The sequence below is a fragment of the Camellia sinensis genome, chromosome 15, assembly GCF_055761805.1.
Source record: "Camellia sinensis isolate YWXY chromosome 15, ASM5576180v1, whole genome shotgun sequence".
In the NCBI taxonomy this organism is placed as follows: Eukaryota; Viridiplantae; Streptophyta; class Magnoliopsida; order Ericales; family Theaceae; genus Camellia; species Camellia sinensis.
Genome location: NC_138975.1, coordinates 40,815,141 through 40,831,950, shown reverse-complemented (window position 1 = coordinate 40,831,950; position 16,810 = coordinate 40,815,141). Strand labels below are relative to the sequence as shown.

At 33.7% G+C, this 16,810-nt stretch overlaps 1 protein-coding gene across 3 annotated transcripts; it reads left to right on the top strand.

Annotated features, from left to right (window-relative positions):
* Nucleotides 1-701: 701 nt before the first annotated feature.
* LOC114284670 (metal transporter Nramp1) lies at nucleotides 702-14,947 on the top strand. 3 transcript variants are annotated; one of them, XM_082909553.1, is made up of 14 exons: nucleotides 702-886; nucleotides 1,095-1,218; nucleotides 2,938-3,016; nucleotides 3,112-3,152; nucleotides 4,216-4,294; nucleotides 4,407-4,511; nucleotides 5,762-5,871; nucleotides 6,048-6,229; nucleotides 6,316-6,385; nucleotides 7,539-7,712; nucleotides 7,911-8,015; nucleotides 10,024-10,155; nucleotides 11,827-11,922; nucleotides 14,449-14,947. In XM_082909553.1, exons 2-14 carry the CDS (start codon nucleotides 1,114-1,116, stop codon nucleotides 14,776-14,778), a joined length of 1,608 nt encoding a protein of 535 aa, XP_082765679.1. In that variant the 5' UTR covers nucleotides 702-886; nucleotides 1,095-1,113; the 3' UTR covers nucleotides 14,779-14,947. The 3 variants fall into 3 exon arrangements, with proteins under 3 accessions (XP_082765679.1, XP_028083418.2, XP_082765680.1); XM_082909554.1 differs by having other exon boundaries at nucleotides 738-886; nucleotides 1,105-1,218; XM_028227617.2 differs by lacking the exon at nucleotides 7,911-8,015 and having other exon boundaries at nucleotides 709-886.
* Nucleotides 14,948-16,810: the final 1,863 nt, after the last annotated feature.

The following is a 16,810-nucleotide window of genomic DNA, read 5'->3' as shown; positions in this document are numbered from 1 at the left end:
TTTAAGTTAGAGCATCTCCAATGCAATACTCTCACTAAGAGGATGAAAATAATGTTTTTTATTCAAAAAGTAAATATAGAAGAAGTTACTATTCATTCAAACTCCAACCACAAACCTTCATTTCCTTCCTTCAAACTCTATTCAAAAAGTAATTTTTATTTATTAATAAATATTTAATTTTAAAATTTTTGTAAAATATATTTAATATTATACTCATTTTAAAGGTATAATTTTATACTTTTTAATAATGTCAATTTTATAAAAATTAAATTTACAAATTAAAAGTTATTTGTAATATAATAAGAAATACAAAATGAATAGTGTTTTGGAGGGATCCTTCATTTTTTCATCCTCCCTTCAAATATGAAGGATGAACTCATTCTCCTCCCAAATGGAGATGAATTTGAAGGGTGGGTTAGAGGAAACCATCCTTCATATCAAGGATGGGTTGGAGATGGTCTTATAAGATTTGTTTGCTTTGACTTTTCAGATATTTTTTTCTCTAACTTTAAACCCAGGATATTTAAATTTTTTTTGAATTATTTTTAAAACAAACTCCGGTCCAATTTTAGATGTAAAATGCCACATGGCGTACAAATACATTTTTACTTTGTCCAATTTTTGAATTAAAAAAAATTTATCATTATGATATTATTTTTGTGAGGCTAACATATTTTATAAAGTCATGTGATTTCTATTTTTTATATTATATTTTTTTAAGTTGCGTATTAAACACAACTTGGATTTGGAAAATAAAGAACTACTCCATACAGACAACAGTGAAACGAGAGAGGGAGAGGAAGAGGGACTGGAGGCAACACTCTGTTAACGTTCATTTTCTGCAATCACTCTCACCATTACTACAACTCAAGGTCCAGTGCCATAGGTTCGTTCATTTCCATCAATTTTCTCATCATTTTCCCTGTAATTTTCCTTCATTTTCCATTTCACTCTGTTTTCACCTGTTAAATCATATATTTTGCATACACACCCACACACACATATATATATTATAACTGCATGTATGTGTATTCGTGTTTTGGTTACAAGTGTTTGTATAGAGCTTCGAAATTTCAATGTCTCATTTGGAACAGAGTACTACAGTGACTTTAAATGGCGTCTGAGCAGCCGCAATTCATCGCTAGCACTGGGAATCGGAGTCGTTCGAATGAGCCTCTGATTGAGAATGTGGAGTCCGATCAGATTATTGTACCTGATGTGAGTCTCAATCTCTTCAATATTTACATTCTGATTCTCTGTTTTCAAATATAAATTCGAAATTTGTGGGCCTAGGGTCGAGTTCAATATAATGACTGGTTAATCAATCTGAAATAAATTCAAATGAGATTTTGTTTGGATTGATTAAAAGCTAGCATCAGGGATTGGTGTGTTTGATTTTTTTGTTTTTAGTAAACCCTAAATTAGTCATTGAGAGAGAAAAATGGGAGTGGTAAAAAATTTCTTTTTCCTTTTTTCTGATATGGGAGGTTGGGAAGATTAGGACTTGGTATAGTATGGAGGATGATTGGCTTCATTATGGAAGTGTTGCAAGATTTTTCAAATCTATGAGGCTGTGTTTGGATCATGGATTTGGGTAGCCTTTTAGACCACCATTTCCCTTTCCCTTTCCGAAGCCCTACCCAAATCCATGATCCAAACACAACCTAATGGACCTTCAAGACCTCTCAAGGAAAGCATCATTGTTCTTCTTTTGGGAGTTATATGTTGCACACTTGCTAGAGCCTTAAAAGGTGTGTAAGAAACTCGTGGCATGATTGGTGATTCCATGTGAAAGTTTAATTTGGAGTCTTTGCTTCCAAACATGCCCTATCTAGATTCCTACCCACATGATATTGGCAGTAAACTATTTCCATAATTTTACTTGATATTTGGCAACTTGGCCTTTTTAGTGGCTTTTTGGCTTTCTTACAAGGTGAAAAAAGTTAGTGAGTTTGAAATTATTTTTTAGTTGAATAGATAGTTGTGAGAGAAAAACTGATTGACTGATATGCATACTCACTGGGTGCACGAAACACGTACCCAAATTTTTTTTTCTTAATTTTTGGTGTATTTAGACATACTAGTATATATTCAAGTCGTACCTGCCTGAGTTGAAACCATATTTTCTTCTACTACATAGATAAAATTCCTTTCACTAAACTTCTTTTTTATTTTTAGTTTTATACTTAGCATGATTTTAAAATTAAGTTATGGTTTGTAAATTATTTAATATATTGAGATTTTATTTTGATTTACACCTTTACTTTTGCAATGAAATATTAATTGTATGTTGGATCTTAACAAATTAAACCATTTAATTAATTTTTGCATTACTCTAAATTAAAAATAAATATTTTTTCACAAACATACCAAGCCGTATCCATACCCTACTTCTTTTTTGGATTTTACCGTATCGCCGCACCCGCACCTGCACCCACACTACCCATACCCATGATTCATAGGTTCTATGTGATTTTATAGTGTACTACTAAATTTGGTGGAACAACATTTGAAGTAAGTTGCTTTAGTATTGGTGAATCCGGCCATAAGAGTTGTAAGAATCATGAGTAGGTTGAATGTAAATATCCATAATGATTGTCGATTTGTCTAACCTTTTGATGCAAAACATAATTTTTTATCAGCTACTCTTCCACCTTTTGTCTCTTTGAGATAACTCACTCATCGGTTTCCAGATGGATTCAAGAACTGTGACTTGCAGCTTTAGAACAAAAAAAAAGTTCCATCAATTTGATGTCTCCTGGGTGTCTCATTGGCATACAGCTTTTAAACTTGATGAATTTGATGAATGTGCTTCTTTTTTTTTTAAAAGAAGAGTTTATGTCTGGGATCAACTGCTGAAGATCTAATTGGAAATTAGCTTTGTAATTGCAGTGGGAATTGGTTAATTGATGGAGTTTTATTTTTTTATATATGCAGAAGAAAAGCTGGAGAAACTTGTTTGCATACATTGGCCCTGGGTTTCTTGTTTCTATTGCATATATAGATCCTGGAAATTGTAAGACTTACTCTTTCTTAGTTTGTTTTACAATACCATTATTCTTTAGCTCTTTACCGTCATACACTCACTCACGTAATGTGGTTCATTTACAGTTGAAACCGACATACAGGCAGGAGCACAGTACAAATATGAGGTACATATATCTTTTCTCTGTGGAGATTTATGTAATACGAGATTAAACAATACTTGAATGTTTTGATATAGTATGGTAAGCTAAGAAGTATGGACACAACATGGATACAGACACGGTCACACGGATTTTGAAAAATTAGGATACAGATCAATTGGGAAAACGGGAAGAATTATTTATATATTATATATAATTATGTTTTCTATGTATATAAATAAATATAATTTTGGGCATAGAAATATAAAACGCATCAATGTATATGTCGGTGTACTTTTAGGGCACAGAGATATAAAAGACATCAATGTATATGTAGGTGTATTTTAGTTTCTTGCACTTTGCCCCATTTTTGTTTTCATATATTTTACTTACCCCAAATTAGATTTCCAAAAAAAAAAAAAAAAAACTCCAAAAGGTGTCCTGAAGCGTGTCCAAATGTACACAAGACACGCGTGTCCGTGGAGTGTCCTACAAACAAATAATAATTAAAAAAATTGACACACCTCGTGGACATGCTTGCCCCTAGTGTTCTCTGTCCAACAGACACAGACATGGCTCCCATTTTGAAGTGTCTATGCTTCCTAGGTGGCAGGAGATTGAAGGAATGCCTAACTGTTAAAAATTGAGTGGGAGTAACATAATATACTGCATGTTGATACTCCTTTTGACCCATTTGACCTTTATTGATATTGTAATGACTGTTTTTCTTGATGTTTTTGGTCAAACTCATTTTCAATTTTACGTAAAAGAATGCCGTGTAACTGATTGTGGATGGTTACACTTTTGGATAAGTTGATCTGTCGCTCAGAGGATTTTTCCAATGTGACCCATCCAATGATGGACTCTGCACAGTTGGAAATGCTGTACATCTATGACACTGATAGAAATTTAATCATCCATATCTGTGAGAGGTTGAGAGCACATACTCAAGATTGTGTGATTCTTATAAATATATATATATATTTATTTTCCAATCTTTTCTCGTTAATGTCCATGTTTGTGTATTAACTTGAAATTTGGGGTCTTGAGGTCATACCACTCTTTCTCATGGACTTTCTCTGTTTTTCAGTTACTTTGGATTATATTAGTGGCTTCATGTGCTGCTCTCATTATTCAATCTCTTGCGGCAAACCTGGGGGTGGTCACTGGTATGTGATCAATTCATCAACCAATCTTTATCTATATGCACTGCACCCAGTTGTTTCCAAATCACTATTACTGATATCCTCATATTTTCATTATACATGTTTTACATTATAGGAAAGCATCTAGCAGAACATTGTAGAGCTGAATATCCAAGGGTGCCAAACTTCATCTTATGGGTTCTTGCTGAAATTGCCATAGTTGCATGTGACATTCCCGAAGGTATGAGAGCTCTTTATGTAATTGGAATGCAAAGTTGTGAGCTCATTCATCTTTACTGCAGTATTTGAAAGCTTGGATGAGCTAAAAAATGATTCAACAATACAACTGATTCACTCCATATCCTATCATGTTTTCTTAAAAGCATGCGGATGATCAAACTCATTAGAATATTCTATTTAATATTTTCTACATCTTGTAAAACTATTTGAATGGGCATGCAATGGTTACATGGTGAAAATGATTTGGTCAGGTGGATGCTTGATCTATTTTGATTGTGTTAACTGTTGCCGTCCTTATTAGAAAGAATGATGCTACCCATGGGGAATCAATAGAACATATTATCCCTATCTTTATGTCTATTAAGTCTAAAAAATAGAAACCGATCCACTTCGGAAGATCAGAACATCTTTCCAGTGAAGAAATGGTTGCTTCTTGTAGGAAATCATAATGTCACATATGTGGAACTGAAGGAATTATAGATGAGCTTTATTCTCTTGGTTCTTGAATATGCTGCGAGTTTTAAGGCTTGTGAAAAAAATTGTCTTTCCTTCAATTTTTCATTTCAGTGCATTTTCATGTAGTTTGTAATATAAAGGAGGTAAAACTTGTATATTGGATTATTTTACTCAAATCACCACATCAAATGGGATTTCTGATACAGCCTTTCCACCTGGATTGTATGGAGCTTCCTGACTTTGTCGCGTACAATCTATGAATGTTCTTTATTTAAAAGTGTCAAACATTCTATTTGGTTTCAACGCCAGCCTCAAGCTAATGGTGCGTCTTTTGGCTTGGATAGTTGAGTTGCTTGAATTCGTCCGTGCCTGAAAATTTTAGTTGTACAAGGACAGTGTAAACTATTCTGATACGTAAGCGTGGATATATAGTGTTTATGGAGGTGTTGGCTTATACACACAAAATGTGATCATTATTTACAGTTCACATTCATAGTAATAAACTGAAAAATGCTAATATACATGCAAGAAAGATAATAAATTGCGAGAAATGACAAAAAAATTATGGTTCACCAGAGACACGGAACTTAGTTTCCATAGGTCTTTTGTAGGATGTTTATGTAGCTCTGCAAGACATACTAACCTCCCTCATCCCATACTACGTAAATATTTCATTAATATTTTTACTATTGGTTTGATGCAAACCTCATTCATCATCTGTTCTTGAACAGATATATATGTATTATTGGCTTCTGATATATCTATATTCTTATTGCTGCTCTTTATTATGTCCAGTTATTGGAACAGCCTTTGCATTAAACATGCTCTTCAAAATTCCAGTGTGGGTTGGTGTTCTTCTGACAGGGCTCAGTACATTGATGTTACTAGCATTACAGCAATATGGGGTAATTTAAACAAGTCTTTTACTCCATGCATTGTGGGATTAAAGTAAACACATTTGAACTGAAGTTTTAACTATCAAGTTGGCCTTGCCAACAGCTTGATACACTATCTCCCTTCAACCCATTGAGCGAAATGCAGTAATGAAAAAGGAACTATAATAATTGCGATCTTTGTGCAGGTGAGGAAACTTGAGTTGTTCATTGCATTTCTGGTAGTTATAATTGCTGCATGTTTTTTTGTGGAGCTTGGATATGCGAAGCCCAATGCTTCAGAAGTGTTGAATGGGCTTTTTGTTCCCCAATTGAAGGGTAATGGTGCTACTGGCTTGGCAATTTCACTCCTTGGAGCTATGGTTATGCCGTAAGTTTCTTGTATTTATCGTAATGGTAATGGTTTATTCTGCTCCAAAGTTTTTCATTTCCTTAATTGTCTTGCACTTGCTGCAGGCACAATCTCTTCCTGCATTCAGCTTTGGTCCTTTCAAGGAAAATACCACGATCTGTTAATGGCATCAAAGTAAATTTATTTATTTTTAATCTATAATGGGCTAATTGACCTTTTAGTTTTCTCAAGTCAAGTGGTTGCTTGTATGTGGGTTGACCTCAAAAGTTCTATTAAGAGTTTACCTATATAGACTGCTCTTTGGTTGTGGGCAGTAAAACTTGTTTCCGTTACCTAAAAGGCAACTTTGGACTAATTATTCTCACATTATATCATCTTGCCTACTGCTATTTTCTGTGTTACCAAGTTTAATTTCTTCGAAGTTAGAGGTTCTGAGTTTTTTTTTTTTTTTTTTTTTTTTTCCTTTTCCAAAAATTGTCTTCGTTTCTTTATTTTTTGAATTTTATTTTACCTTCGTTTGGAAGGGGGAGAGGAATGGTCATGTTTGTCCATCCATTGATCCATCTTCAAATTATATGGTAGGAAATATTTTTGCATCAACATAAAGCAGCTTAAAAAGTTAAAATTAAACTATTCAGAAAATTTGGTCGATAGTTCTGGATTTGTCAAACTTAAAGTTGTGCACAGCAAAATAAGATGCATGCACTCACAAATAGACAAAACATTAAAGGAACGGAAAAAGGACAATTAAAGTAAATGTAAAGGATAAAGAAGAGAATCTTACTTTTGTCCTGCAGAATTTTTTCGTCTTTCATTAGTATTTTGTGCTGGTGGCTCTTTGACAAATAATCTTGGGAAGAAAATAGATTTCTGCTCAGGTCTATCTTATTCTGCACAGCAAAATAAGATGCATGCACTCACAAATAGACAAAACATTAAAGGAAAGGAAAAAGAACAATTAAAAAGTAAATGTAAAGGATAAAGAAGAGAATCTTGCTTTTGTCCTGCAGAATTTTTTCGTCTTTCATTAGTATTTTGTGCTAGTGGCTCTTTGACAAATAATCTTGGGAAGAAAATAGATTTCTGCTCAGGTCTATATTTGCTACATTTTATTCATTATTATTTATTTTTTGGAGTTCACTAATTTATGTCAATTTGGAACTAAGTGATATTCTTTTTTAGGCTAATTGGATTGAAGTTTTACTGTATCAAGATATAGGCACCATGATATCATTTTGATCCCTCAAAAGTCCCCTTCTGAAATTTGATTTTATATGTTAGGGCATGATTCTATTGAGCACCAAATGACAGTTTCTCTTGTTTACAGGACGCTTGCAGGTTTTATATGATAGAAAGTGGCTTTGCTCTAACGATTGCCTTTCTCATTAATGTATCAGTCATCTCAGTAAGTGGTTCAGTTTGCAATTCCTCGAATTTGAACCCAGATGATCAGAAGAACTGCCAAGATTTGGACTTGAACAAAGCCTCTTTTTTACTTAAGGCAAGTGATCTGTTGTTCCCCCAACATATGCAATATTCAGTGTTCATTTTAGTCCTTTCTGTTCAGTTTCATATATTATACTAAATTTAATTTTGGTTAAAATCCTTAGTGTTATTTTGCATTTTCTTCTCAAGTTACTACAATCCAGATTGTTCATTATAGCGATATATATATATATATATATTTTCCTGTTTACAGAATGTGTTAGGCAATTGGAGTTCAAAGATCTTTGCAATTGCTTTGCTAGCATCTGGTCAGAGTTCTACGATAACAGGCACATATGCCGGGCAATTTGTTATGCAGGTATTCAGTTTTCTGATTAATCTTGTTGGAGGTTAAATTTTTGTCAGAGATTATTAATGCCTTCAGAGAATCAGGTTCAACCTACTTCAAAAAGCTTTTGTGCATGATTCCCCCCCCCTCCTCCTCTATTGCACCCTATGAAGCATGCATACTTCAAAAAAAGAGATGTATCTGTATCGTATCCGTATCGGATACCGATACTCCTTGGATACTCACAGATATGTATTGGATACTTATTAAAAGTATCAGATACTTCTTAATTAAATTTTCATTAATTTTGGATTATCAGATATTCCAAGTCACGTATTGCTTCTCATACTTTGTTTAGTTCTTTGATAAGAGAAACATAGTGAGAGTTATAGTATTAAAATTTGTCAAATTGATGTAGCCTTATTGTTTTATGCATACCCCCTAAAATTACATAAAAATTAAGGATTAACAAGAGAATACAACTATAGTAAAATTAAATATCAATAAATAAATAAGTAAACTTAAATACAACATTTTTACTAGTGCCAAAAGGGAAAGCAGAGAGACAAGTTGTGGATTGTTCTATTATTGTAATATAAACATATTAAACTTGATATGGAAATGAAATACTTGCAAGACCTATTAAAAATTTAAAAAGTAAACAAGCTACTATCTTAAATTAATGCCTAATTCTTAACGGTTAGTGTTTTGCATCATAAAATTATATGAATTCTCAACATTCTTGAACTTATGTGTAACTCACTACTAATAATTTTTTATTTTTTATTTTTTATTTACAAACGTATCCCAGCCATACCCGTATCCTATTTTCTTCGTGTTGCCGCATTTGTATCATATCATATCCATGTCTCGTATCCATATCCGTGTTTCGCACCTATGAAGCTCCGACACTTCAAAATAGGTGCCGTAGTGGTGTCAGACATGGGGACATGGTGGGGACAACAGGGATACGTACAGAACATACCACAAGGCGTGTCCCTTTATTTAATTAATTAATTTTTTGATGGATGTTGGATGTTGGATGTTGGAATGTTAGTGCTTTTGATTTGATGGATGTTAGATGTTGAATGTTGAATGTTCATTACTTTTTTCTTAAATTTAAATAATTAATAGATCATCCATAAAAGTGCATAAACAATAAGGGTAAACTTAAGAGTGACGTTTATTTATTTAGTATTATTATTATTTTTAATATTTATATTGAATTAGTGTTAATTTTTGTTAATTTTAATTATTTGTGGATGTAATATTAATCTATATAGCAACAGGTAAGAATATATATATATATAATTTCTTGTCATGCATGACCCCGCTGTGTCCATTTTTTTGAAATCACTGTTCATGTGCTTCTTGGTATCTCACAATCAATGCTTATTGGTATAATTTTTTTTATACTAAAAGTCAACTTAATAGTGGTTATATATGTGTGTATATATATATTGAATTAGGGTTCATTTTTGTTAATTTTAATTGTTTATGGATATAATATTAATCTACATATCAAATAAGAATATATATATATACATATAAATTTATTGCCGTGTCCCTGTTGAGCACAATTTTTTGAAATCACCATGTCTTACTGGTATAATTCTTTTACGCTAATATATTTTTATCTCTTAGGTTTTGTCATAAAGGATATGAAGTGATAGGATATACAAGAGGATATTTCCATGGCTCAATGAACTATTAGTTGATAACTGAAATACAAACCAGTATCATATTCTGTGATAACTTTCTTCCCAAGTCACATCATTGATGACCTTCGAGTTTCAATGGATTGTCTTAAAATCTCAGATTCAATTTTTCCTTCAATTCTTATCATGGAATCTGTTGGAAAACATCGTTTAAGTAAAATATGTGTAGATGAATGTGTTTCAGAAGTTATGCAGCAGAAGCAATCTGATGTTGCCTATAAATTCCTTAATTAATTGGAGTATTAGTTTATTTTGGTCCCATCTGGTGTTCTGTTGATAACTATAATCAATTTAATGATTTTGTACATTGCTTGTTTCAGGGATTTCTTGATTTACGACTGAAGACATGGATTCGCAACTTTTTAACTCGATGCTTGGCAATAGTCCCTAGTCTGATAGTTGCATTAATTGGTGGCTCTGCTGGAGCTGGACAGTTAATCATTATTGCTTCGGTAAATATTCTTCCCTTCAATCTTTTTAGCTCTCAGAGATGGATGCCCTTCCTAAACTTCTATATTTGTTCTTCTACATGGAAATATAGTAGGTTCACAAGATACTACATTGCTTGCTATTTTTCCCAATTTGGTGTCAATATCTATCATTTATGTTGCATAATTTCACTATTTGGTGAAAAAAGGAAGCTTCTACTTTATCAAATGCATTCTTACTAATCTAAAATATGAAGTATTGGGAATCATAAGATTAACTTTGATTTAGAATGCAATGAAAAAATAGATATAAAAAATATGATGAGGAAAAAAATATTTATTTAAATATATATGGGTATAATACGAATATTGGTTAAACAATTGGGATGGAAAAATTGTAAACTTTTATATGCTATTTCTTCTTGGACATGTCAAATGCCTCTATTTGTTTCTTATTGTATTTGTTAATATTTAAAAATATCTTTTTGTCAAACAACTAAATTAAAGGGTAAATAAGTAATTCATGTGTTTAATACTTAGTGTATTCTTCCATACCTTGATATATGAAGGCTAGGTTAATATTATAAAATATAAATGTATTTAAATACAAATATGTAGCTTTGAAAAATAATTGTTAATCATTATAATGTTGGTGTCATGTGCTTCTCTCATGTATAAATACTTTGATCCTTAATACCTTTGTGAAAATGTAATGCATGACATACATATTTTGACGAGTGAAAATAATAATATTATTTTTCATGAAGATTTAAATATATATAAAAATCTAGAGTTGTTTTTAATCATAAATTTGTATATGAATAATACAAACAAAAATATACAATTATCAATCAACCGACTTTCAAGTACAAATTAATTTTTCTCCTAGTTAATCAAGTAACATTGTACGAGTGAAATCATGACCTTTCTCTTACCAACACAGACCAGTCTCCAACTTTGTATGATTGAAGCACAATCACACTAACTTAAGTTAAAATGCATTCATGCACGTACTTTGAGAACTCTTTTTGTGCCAATTCACACATATGCAAGATACACAAGTAATCTCTGAAAATACCACAATTACATTAGGGTTTTGAGTGAATTTTTTCTTCATATTTTAGTTAATATTTTTTACTGTTTAGATGCACCTAAGAACTAAAATATATCTATCATTTATGGTGCGTAATTTCAGTATTATGTGAAAAAAGAAGCTTGTTACTTGATCCTTGGTGATACTTGGTTTATAAGTGATCTAGTTCTTTTTTTTTTCTTTTTTTTTCCCTGAAAGTTCAGATTCTTCGTTGCATAAGTGTTCAATCTACTTTTCTTTTTGTTGCTCAGATAACTGGGGATAAAAGTAAACCAAAGCTTTCAGATCTATGTCCTTTTTGGTTTGGTTTTCAGATAAACCATATAGTTCCTTTGTTTTTAAGTGGTTAAAATGCCAATTTTACATTGAATAAATACTGTTATGTCAAGCCAAATCCCTGGCTACAACAAATAAAGACGATTGCTAAAAACTATTGATTTTCATTCTTTCATGCACATGACTCACAAAGGAGATGAATCTTTTGTACAAATTGAGTAATGGTTTTGCATGTCAACAAACTCAGAGCAGACTTCTTTTTTCTTGTTATCTTGCCAGCATTTTTAATTTTTAAAGCAAGCTAACATTTGATGATGTCTTGACAGATGATTTTATCATTTGAACTCCCTTTTGCTCTTATTCCACTTCTCAAGTTCACAAGCAGCAAGACCAAGATGGGGACTCATGCCAACTCAATTGCTGTAAATTTCTTCTCAATTCACAAATTGCATTGTTTTTCTTTCATAGACATGATCTGAGCATTGTATGATTTGTTGCAAAACTTGGATAAGCAATTAAGCATTGGTGCATGCATGTATATGTGCACCTGGGCATGTGCATGAGGGTGTGTGTGATAAAGTAAGAGGGTAGGGATGGCAATTTAAACCCGGCCCGACGGGGACCCGATCCCCCGACCCCGAAATAAGTGGTTTTTCCCCGAAAAATATCCCCGCGGGGACGGGGATGGTATTAAAAAATTACTCCCCGATCAATTTCGGGCCGAGGACGGGGATAGGCTCGTCGGCCCCGGCCCCGGCCCCGGCCCCGCCCGCCCCGGAATTTCCCTGATTCATCCACGCCTCTGTATCTCTTTGTATTATATAAATATTATTAATTGTATTATATTTTGTATTATATAAATATTATATAAATATTAGTTGTACTTTTGATCTCAACTCTCTTAGATCTCAACACTCTCACTGACTCACTCTCTCAACTCTCATTCTCTCTCTCACTCTCTCGTCTCGTCTCTCTCGTCTCTCTCGTTCTTCTCTCTCTCACTCTCACCGACACGGCGTCACTCTCACCGACACGGCGACACAGTCACCGACTTCTCTCTCTCACTCTCAGTCACCGACACGGCGACACCACCACCACTCTCTCTCACACCTCGTTTGCTCTCTCAGCTCTTGTCTTCAGCCGCTGATCGCTGGTCCAGACTCCGATCTACACCACTACCACCGCTGGTCCAAACTCCAATCTACACCACTACCACCACTGGTCCAGACTCCGATCTACAGATCTGTTGTTTGAATCTGTTTACTGGATGATGATGATTATAGATCTGTTGTTTGAATCTGTTTAATGGATGATGATGATTATAGATCTGTTGTTTGAATCTGTTTACTTGGATGATTATAGATCTGTTTCCACCGCTGGTCCAGACGCTGATCTCATTTTTTTATTTTTTTTAGCCGGGGAATGTTCAGGGTCGGGGAAACCCGATCCCCGTCGGGAGTCAGGGGTGGGGGCGGTGATACGTTTCCCGTCGGGGATCGGGGCCGGGCCCGGGGGAAATTTGACCATCGGGGATCAGGGACGGGGAGGGTGATCCCCGGCCCCGCCCCGCCCCGTTGCCATTCCTATGAGAGGGTGATATGTAGATATGACAGAACAATCTGCTTGCAAATGATGATAAAGTGAGGTCTTCACAGAAAGGTTTTGTCTAATTCTTGCATTTACTGGTTGGACAAGAAATCAATAGATGTTAGTTCAGCTTAAAGTTTCGTCAAAATCAGAAGACACCAAAACCTAGAGGCGTGGATATGATCAAATTGCCCTTTAATAATTTCATGTATGGATTTTCTGCCAAAACACTCTGATCAATGTTCACAAAAGTCAGTCCTTCCAGTCGCTCTCTCTCTCTCTCTCTCTATATATATATATATATGAAGCATAGACACTCCAAAATCAGTGCCGTGGCAGTGTCCGACACGGGGACAAGCCGGGGACACGTACGGGACACGCCAAATGGCGTGTCCCTTTAATTTAATGATTTTTTTGTAGGGGACACGGCAGGGCTAATTTTTTTTGGCCTCTCTTAGTTAGTGCTTTTGTGAAAATATTGTTGGATGTTGAATGTTTTCCCCTTCTCGTCTTAGTTCTTATTATCGTTTATTTTGACTTTTTTGTGAATTTTTTGTGAATGGATGATCTATTAATTTGTTTAAAATATAATGGTTATATTTATTGAATTAATGTTACTATGTTAGTGTTTGTTAATTTTAATTTAGGATGAATGTAATATGAATCTACATAACACATAAAAATATATAAAAATAAATAAAATAAAATTCGCTATGTCTCCCGTCATGTCTGTTTACCCATTTTTTAAGAATTGCTGTGTCCCATGTCCCGTGTCCGTGTCCGTACTTGATAGCTCTCTCTCTCTCTCTCAGGATTTAATTCAAAAGTAAACCAATTAGTGGATAAGAATTTCTACAGTGTAAGATTTTGGATGTTGAAGTGTGTACTATAGCCTTGGATGTCATCAGTAGGAAACCCCTGTATCCTATATGTTACATGGATTCTTCAAAATAAATGAAATAACCGTGTCAGACACCCGACAATTGGACAAGGATGTGAGATATGTGTCTGATACTTTCCATCAGACACTTCTAATATATTTCTATGTAACACTATTATTACATGTGTGTATTCTTGTATAATTACTATGAAATTAGTAAAATGCCTTTTTTAACACTGTATGTTACATATAATACTATTTTATCTCACATAATACATTAAAAATATAAAAATATGACCCTTTTTGCCGAGTTTGTGTGCCTTGGAATTGGAGATTTGATGGGACGGACCTCTAGATATGCACTCACACCCGACACCCTTACCCAAAGTAATGTATTTGTGCATACTGCATAGTTTCCATTTTTGCAGTGCATGGCTCTGCATATTTTTTTTTTACGTATCTTTATTTTATCCTTTTGCAGATTTCGGCAGCTACTTGGATCATTGGATCCTTGATTATGGGCATAAATATATACTATATTGCAACCAGCTTCGTCAAATTGCTTCTTCATAGCCATTTAAAAGTCGTAGGCATGGTGTTCTGCGGAATACTTGGATTTTCAGGGATTTTGGTTTATTTGGTTGCAATTGCATACTTGGTCTTCCGAAAAAATAAAGAGGCGACACACCTTCTGGCATTAACTACACCTGAGAGTCGTCAAATGGCAAATGAGGGTGATGATAGTCTACCTAGAGAGGATATAGTAAGCATGCAGTTGCCTAAACGGGGGACTAACGTAGATTTTGACTGATGGACGAGTAAGCAAGGTAGATTAGGGATATAGAATCTAAATCATTCATAGATTGTTGCTCATGAATTCAGTTATTGAATTTTTGCCTTTCATCATTTTGGATATTGAGGACAGTGTGTTTGAGTACTTGTTATTTTAATAAATCATTCTTAGATTGTTGCTCATGAAATTCAGTTCTAGATGTGACTTTTTGCCTTTCATCATTTTGGATATTGAGGACAGTGTGTTTGAGAACTCGTTATTTTAGCTAGGTCATTCTGTTATTGTTTATCAATTGCCATTGAGTCTTGAATTGCAATATTAACTACGAAAATTGTCTAGCATATCTGTTTGAAACTGGTAACTAGTTGCTAGATAATTATGTTAGAATTGTATAAATAATTATTAACTCAGGTTTGATTTAATAATTTAGAAACAGATGTCCGAGTCATCGAAGAAGACAAACACCATATCGTGCAACATTGATTTTATTCTGTTTTGTTATCATAAATATATGATTTTGTGCACATGTTTTTGGAATATCATATCGAATCGTTGTTCAAAAGTTTTGCTTTTTACGAAATCTGAATAGGAACTTTTGAACTGTTGCTAAAAGTTTCGTACAACCGTCCAACAAGCATATTCGATGCTGCATGCATTGAACACAAAACGTGACGCTTAGATTCTATAAAGGATGAGAAACCCTTACGCTGTGTTTGGTTGGGGAATTTGAGGAGGGATTTGGAAAGAGAAAGGAAAAAGTTAGGTGAAATGTGAATAAAATATACCTACATTTCACTTAGTTTCACACATTTTTTCCCTTTCCCTTTCCAAATTCCTCCTCAAATCCCTCCCCAAATCCCTCCACCAAACACAACATTAGTGTTATAATATTTAAGTAAATTATGAGAGCACTTTCTTTTCTTTTCTTAAGTTGCTTAATTATTTCCATTTTTTTATTTCCATATTGCCTCAGTTACCTTCACCTTTAAATACATAAAAGTATACAGTGTATATATTTGAATGCATAATCTATCTGTTACAATTGTGGAGGACAGTACCGTGTTGATTGAGTGTTACAATCTGACCTTGGATATTATTTGCAAAAAGATGCATAGGCTGTGCTATGGTAAATATAAGGGTGTATTTTTGTGTGCTCCGTGTCTGTATCTGTGTATATATACTAGCACTGGGGTATATGTGATGCATGTGCAAATATACGTAATTTAGTAATGAAAAAGATGAATAGAAATAGTTTGTAAAATTTTAAAGTGTAAATTGTAGTAAATCCCCCTAAACAATGACTCATTTGCATTTTGTCCCCTTGAACTTCAAAAGGCAACAATTAACTGCCCTGAATTATTATCTTGTTACACTTAGGTCCCGTTTGTTTTGGGAGATAAAATGGAGGGGATTGATAGTGAGGGGATTGATATTAGGATTCTGTCTTGGGATTTAAATGGAATCAAGTCATGTGTGAAATACGTAACACACTTATAGATTTTTATTGGTTTTTTTGGGACAATAATGTCCTTATCTAGTGTCCCATTTGCAACTTGTCTCCCTTATTTTAGTGGCAAGGTGCAAATGAGTTTATTAGATAAGGGCATTATTACCCTAAAAATTCAATAAATATGTCATGTGCTTTACATATGATTTGATTTTGTGTAAATTTTTAACAAAATCCTAATATAAGAAGTTAAATGTAACAAGATAATATTTGGAGATGGTTAACAATTGAGGGTTGAAGTTCAATGGGCCAAAATATCAATAGGTTATTGTTCAAGGAGGTTTATTGTAATTTACCCAATTTGAAATATATAAAAATCAGTTTACTCATGGCAATTTCATCCTATTGACAATTATCAATCTGATGGGCATTTTCAGAAAGAGAAGAAATGTGATAGAATAAGGCGACTACACCAAATCAAATGTTTACTTTATATGATAGAATAGATACATACTAAGCAATGCTTGTGCAACTAATTTCGGTGGTTTATTCCATTTTCATTGTTGAAAAAGACTGTTAGAACCATCTTGAGTTATCTCAAAG

Bases quoted from the DNA above. Each gene is read 5' to 3' on its own strand.
- LOC114284670 (XM_082909553.1), top strand. From the start codon at position 1,114: ATGGCGTCTGAGCAGCCGCAATTCATCGCTAGCACTGGGAATCGGAGT. The intron at 8,016-10,023 runs GTATTCAGTTTT...TGCTTGTTTCAG, and splicing joins CCGGGCAATTTGTTATGCAG to GGATTTCTTGATTTACGACT. The intron at 10,156-11,826 runs GTAAATATTCTT...ATGTCTTGACAG, and splicing joins AGTTAATCATTATTGCTTCG to ATGATTTTATCATTTGAACT.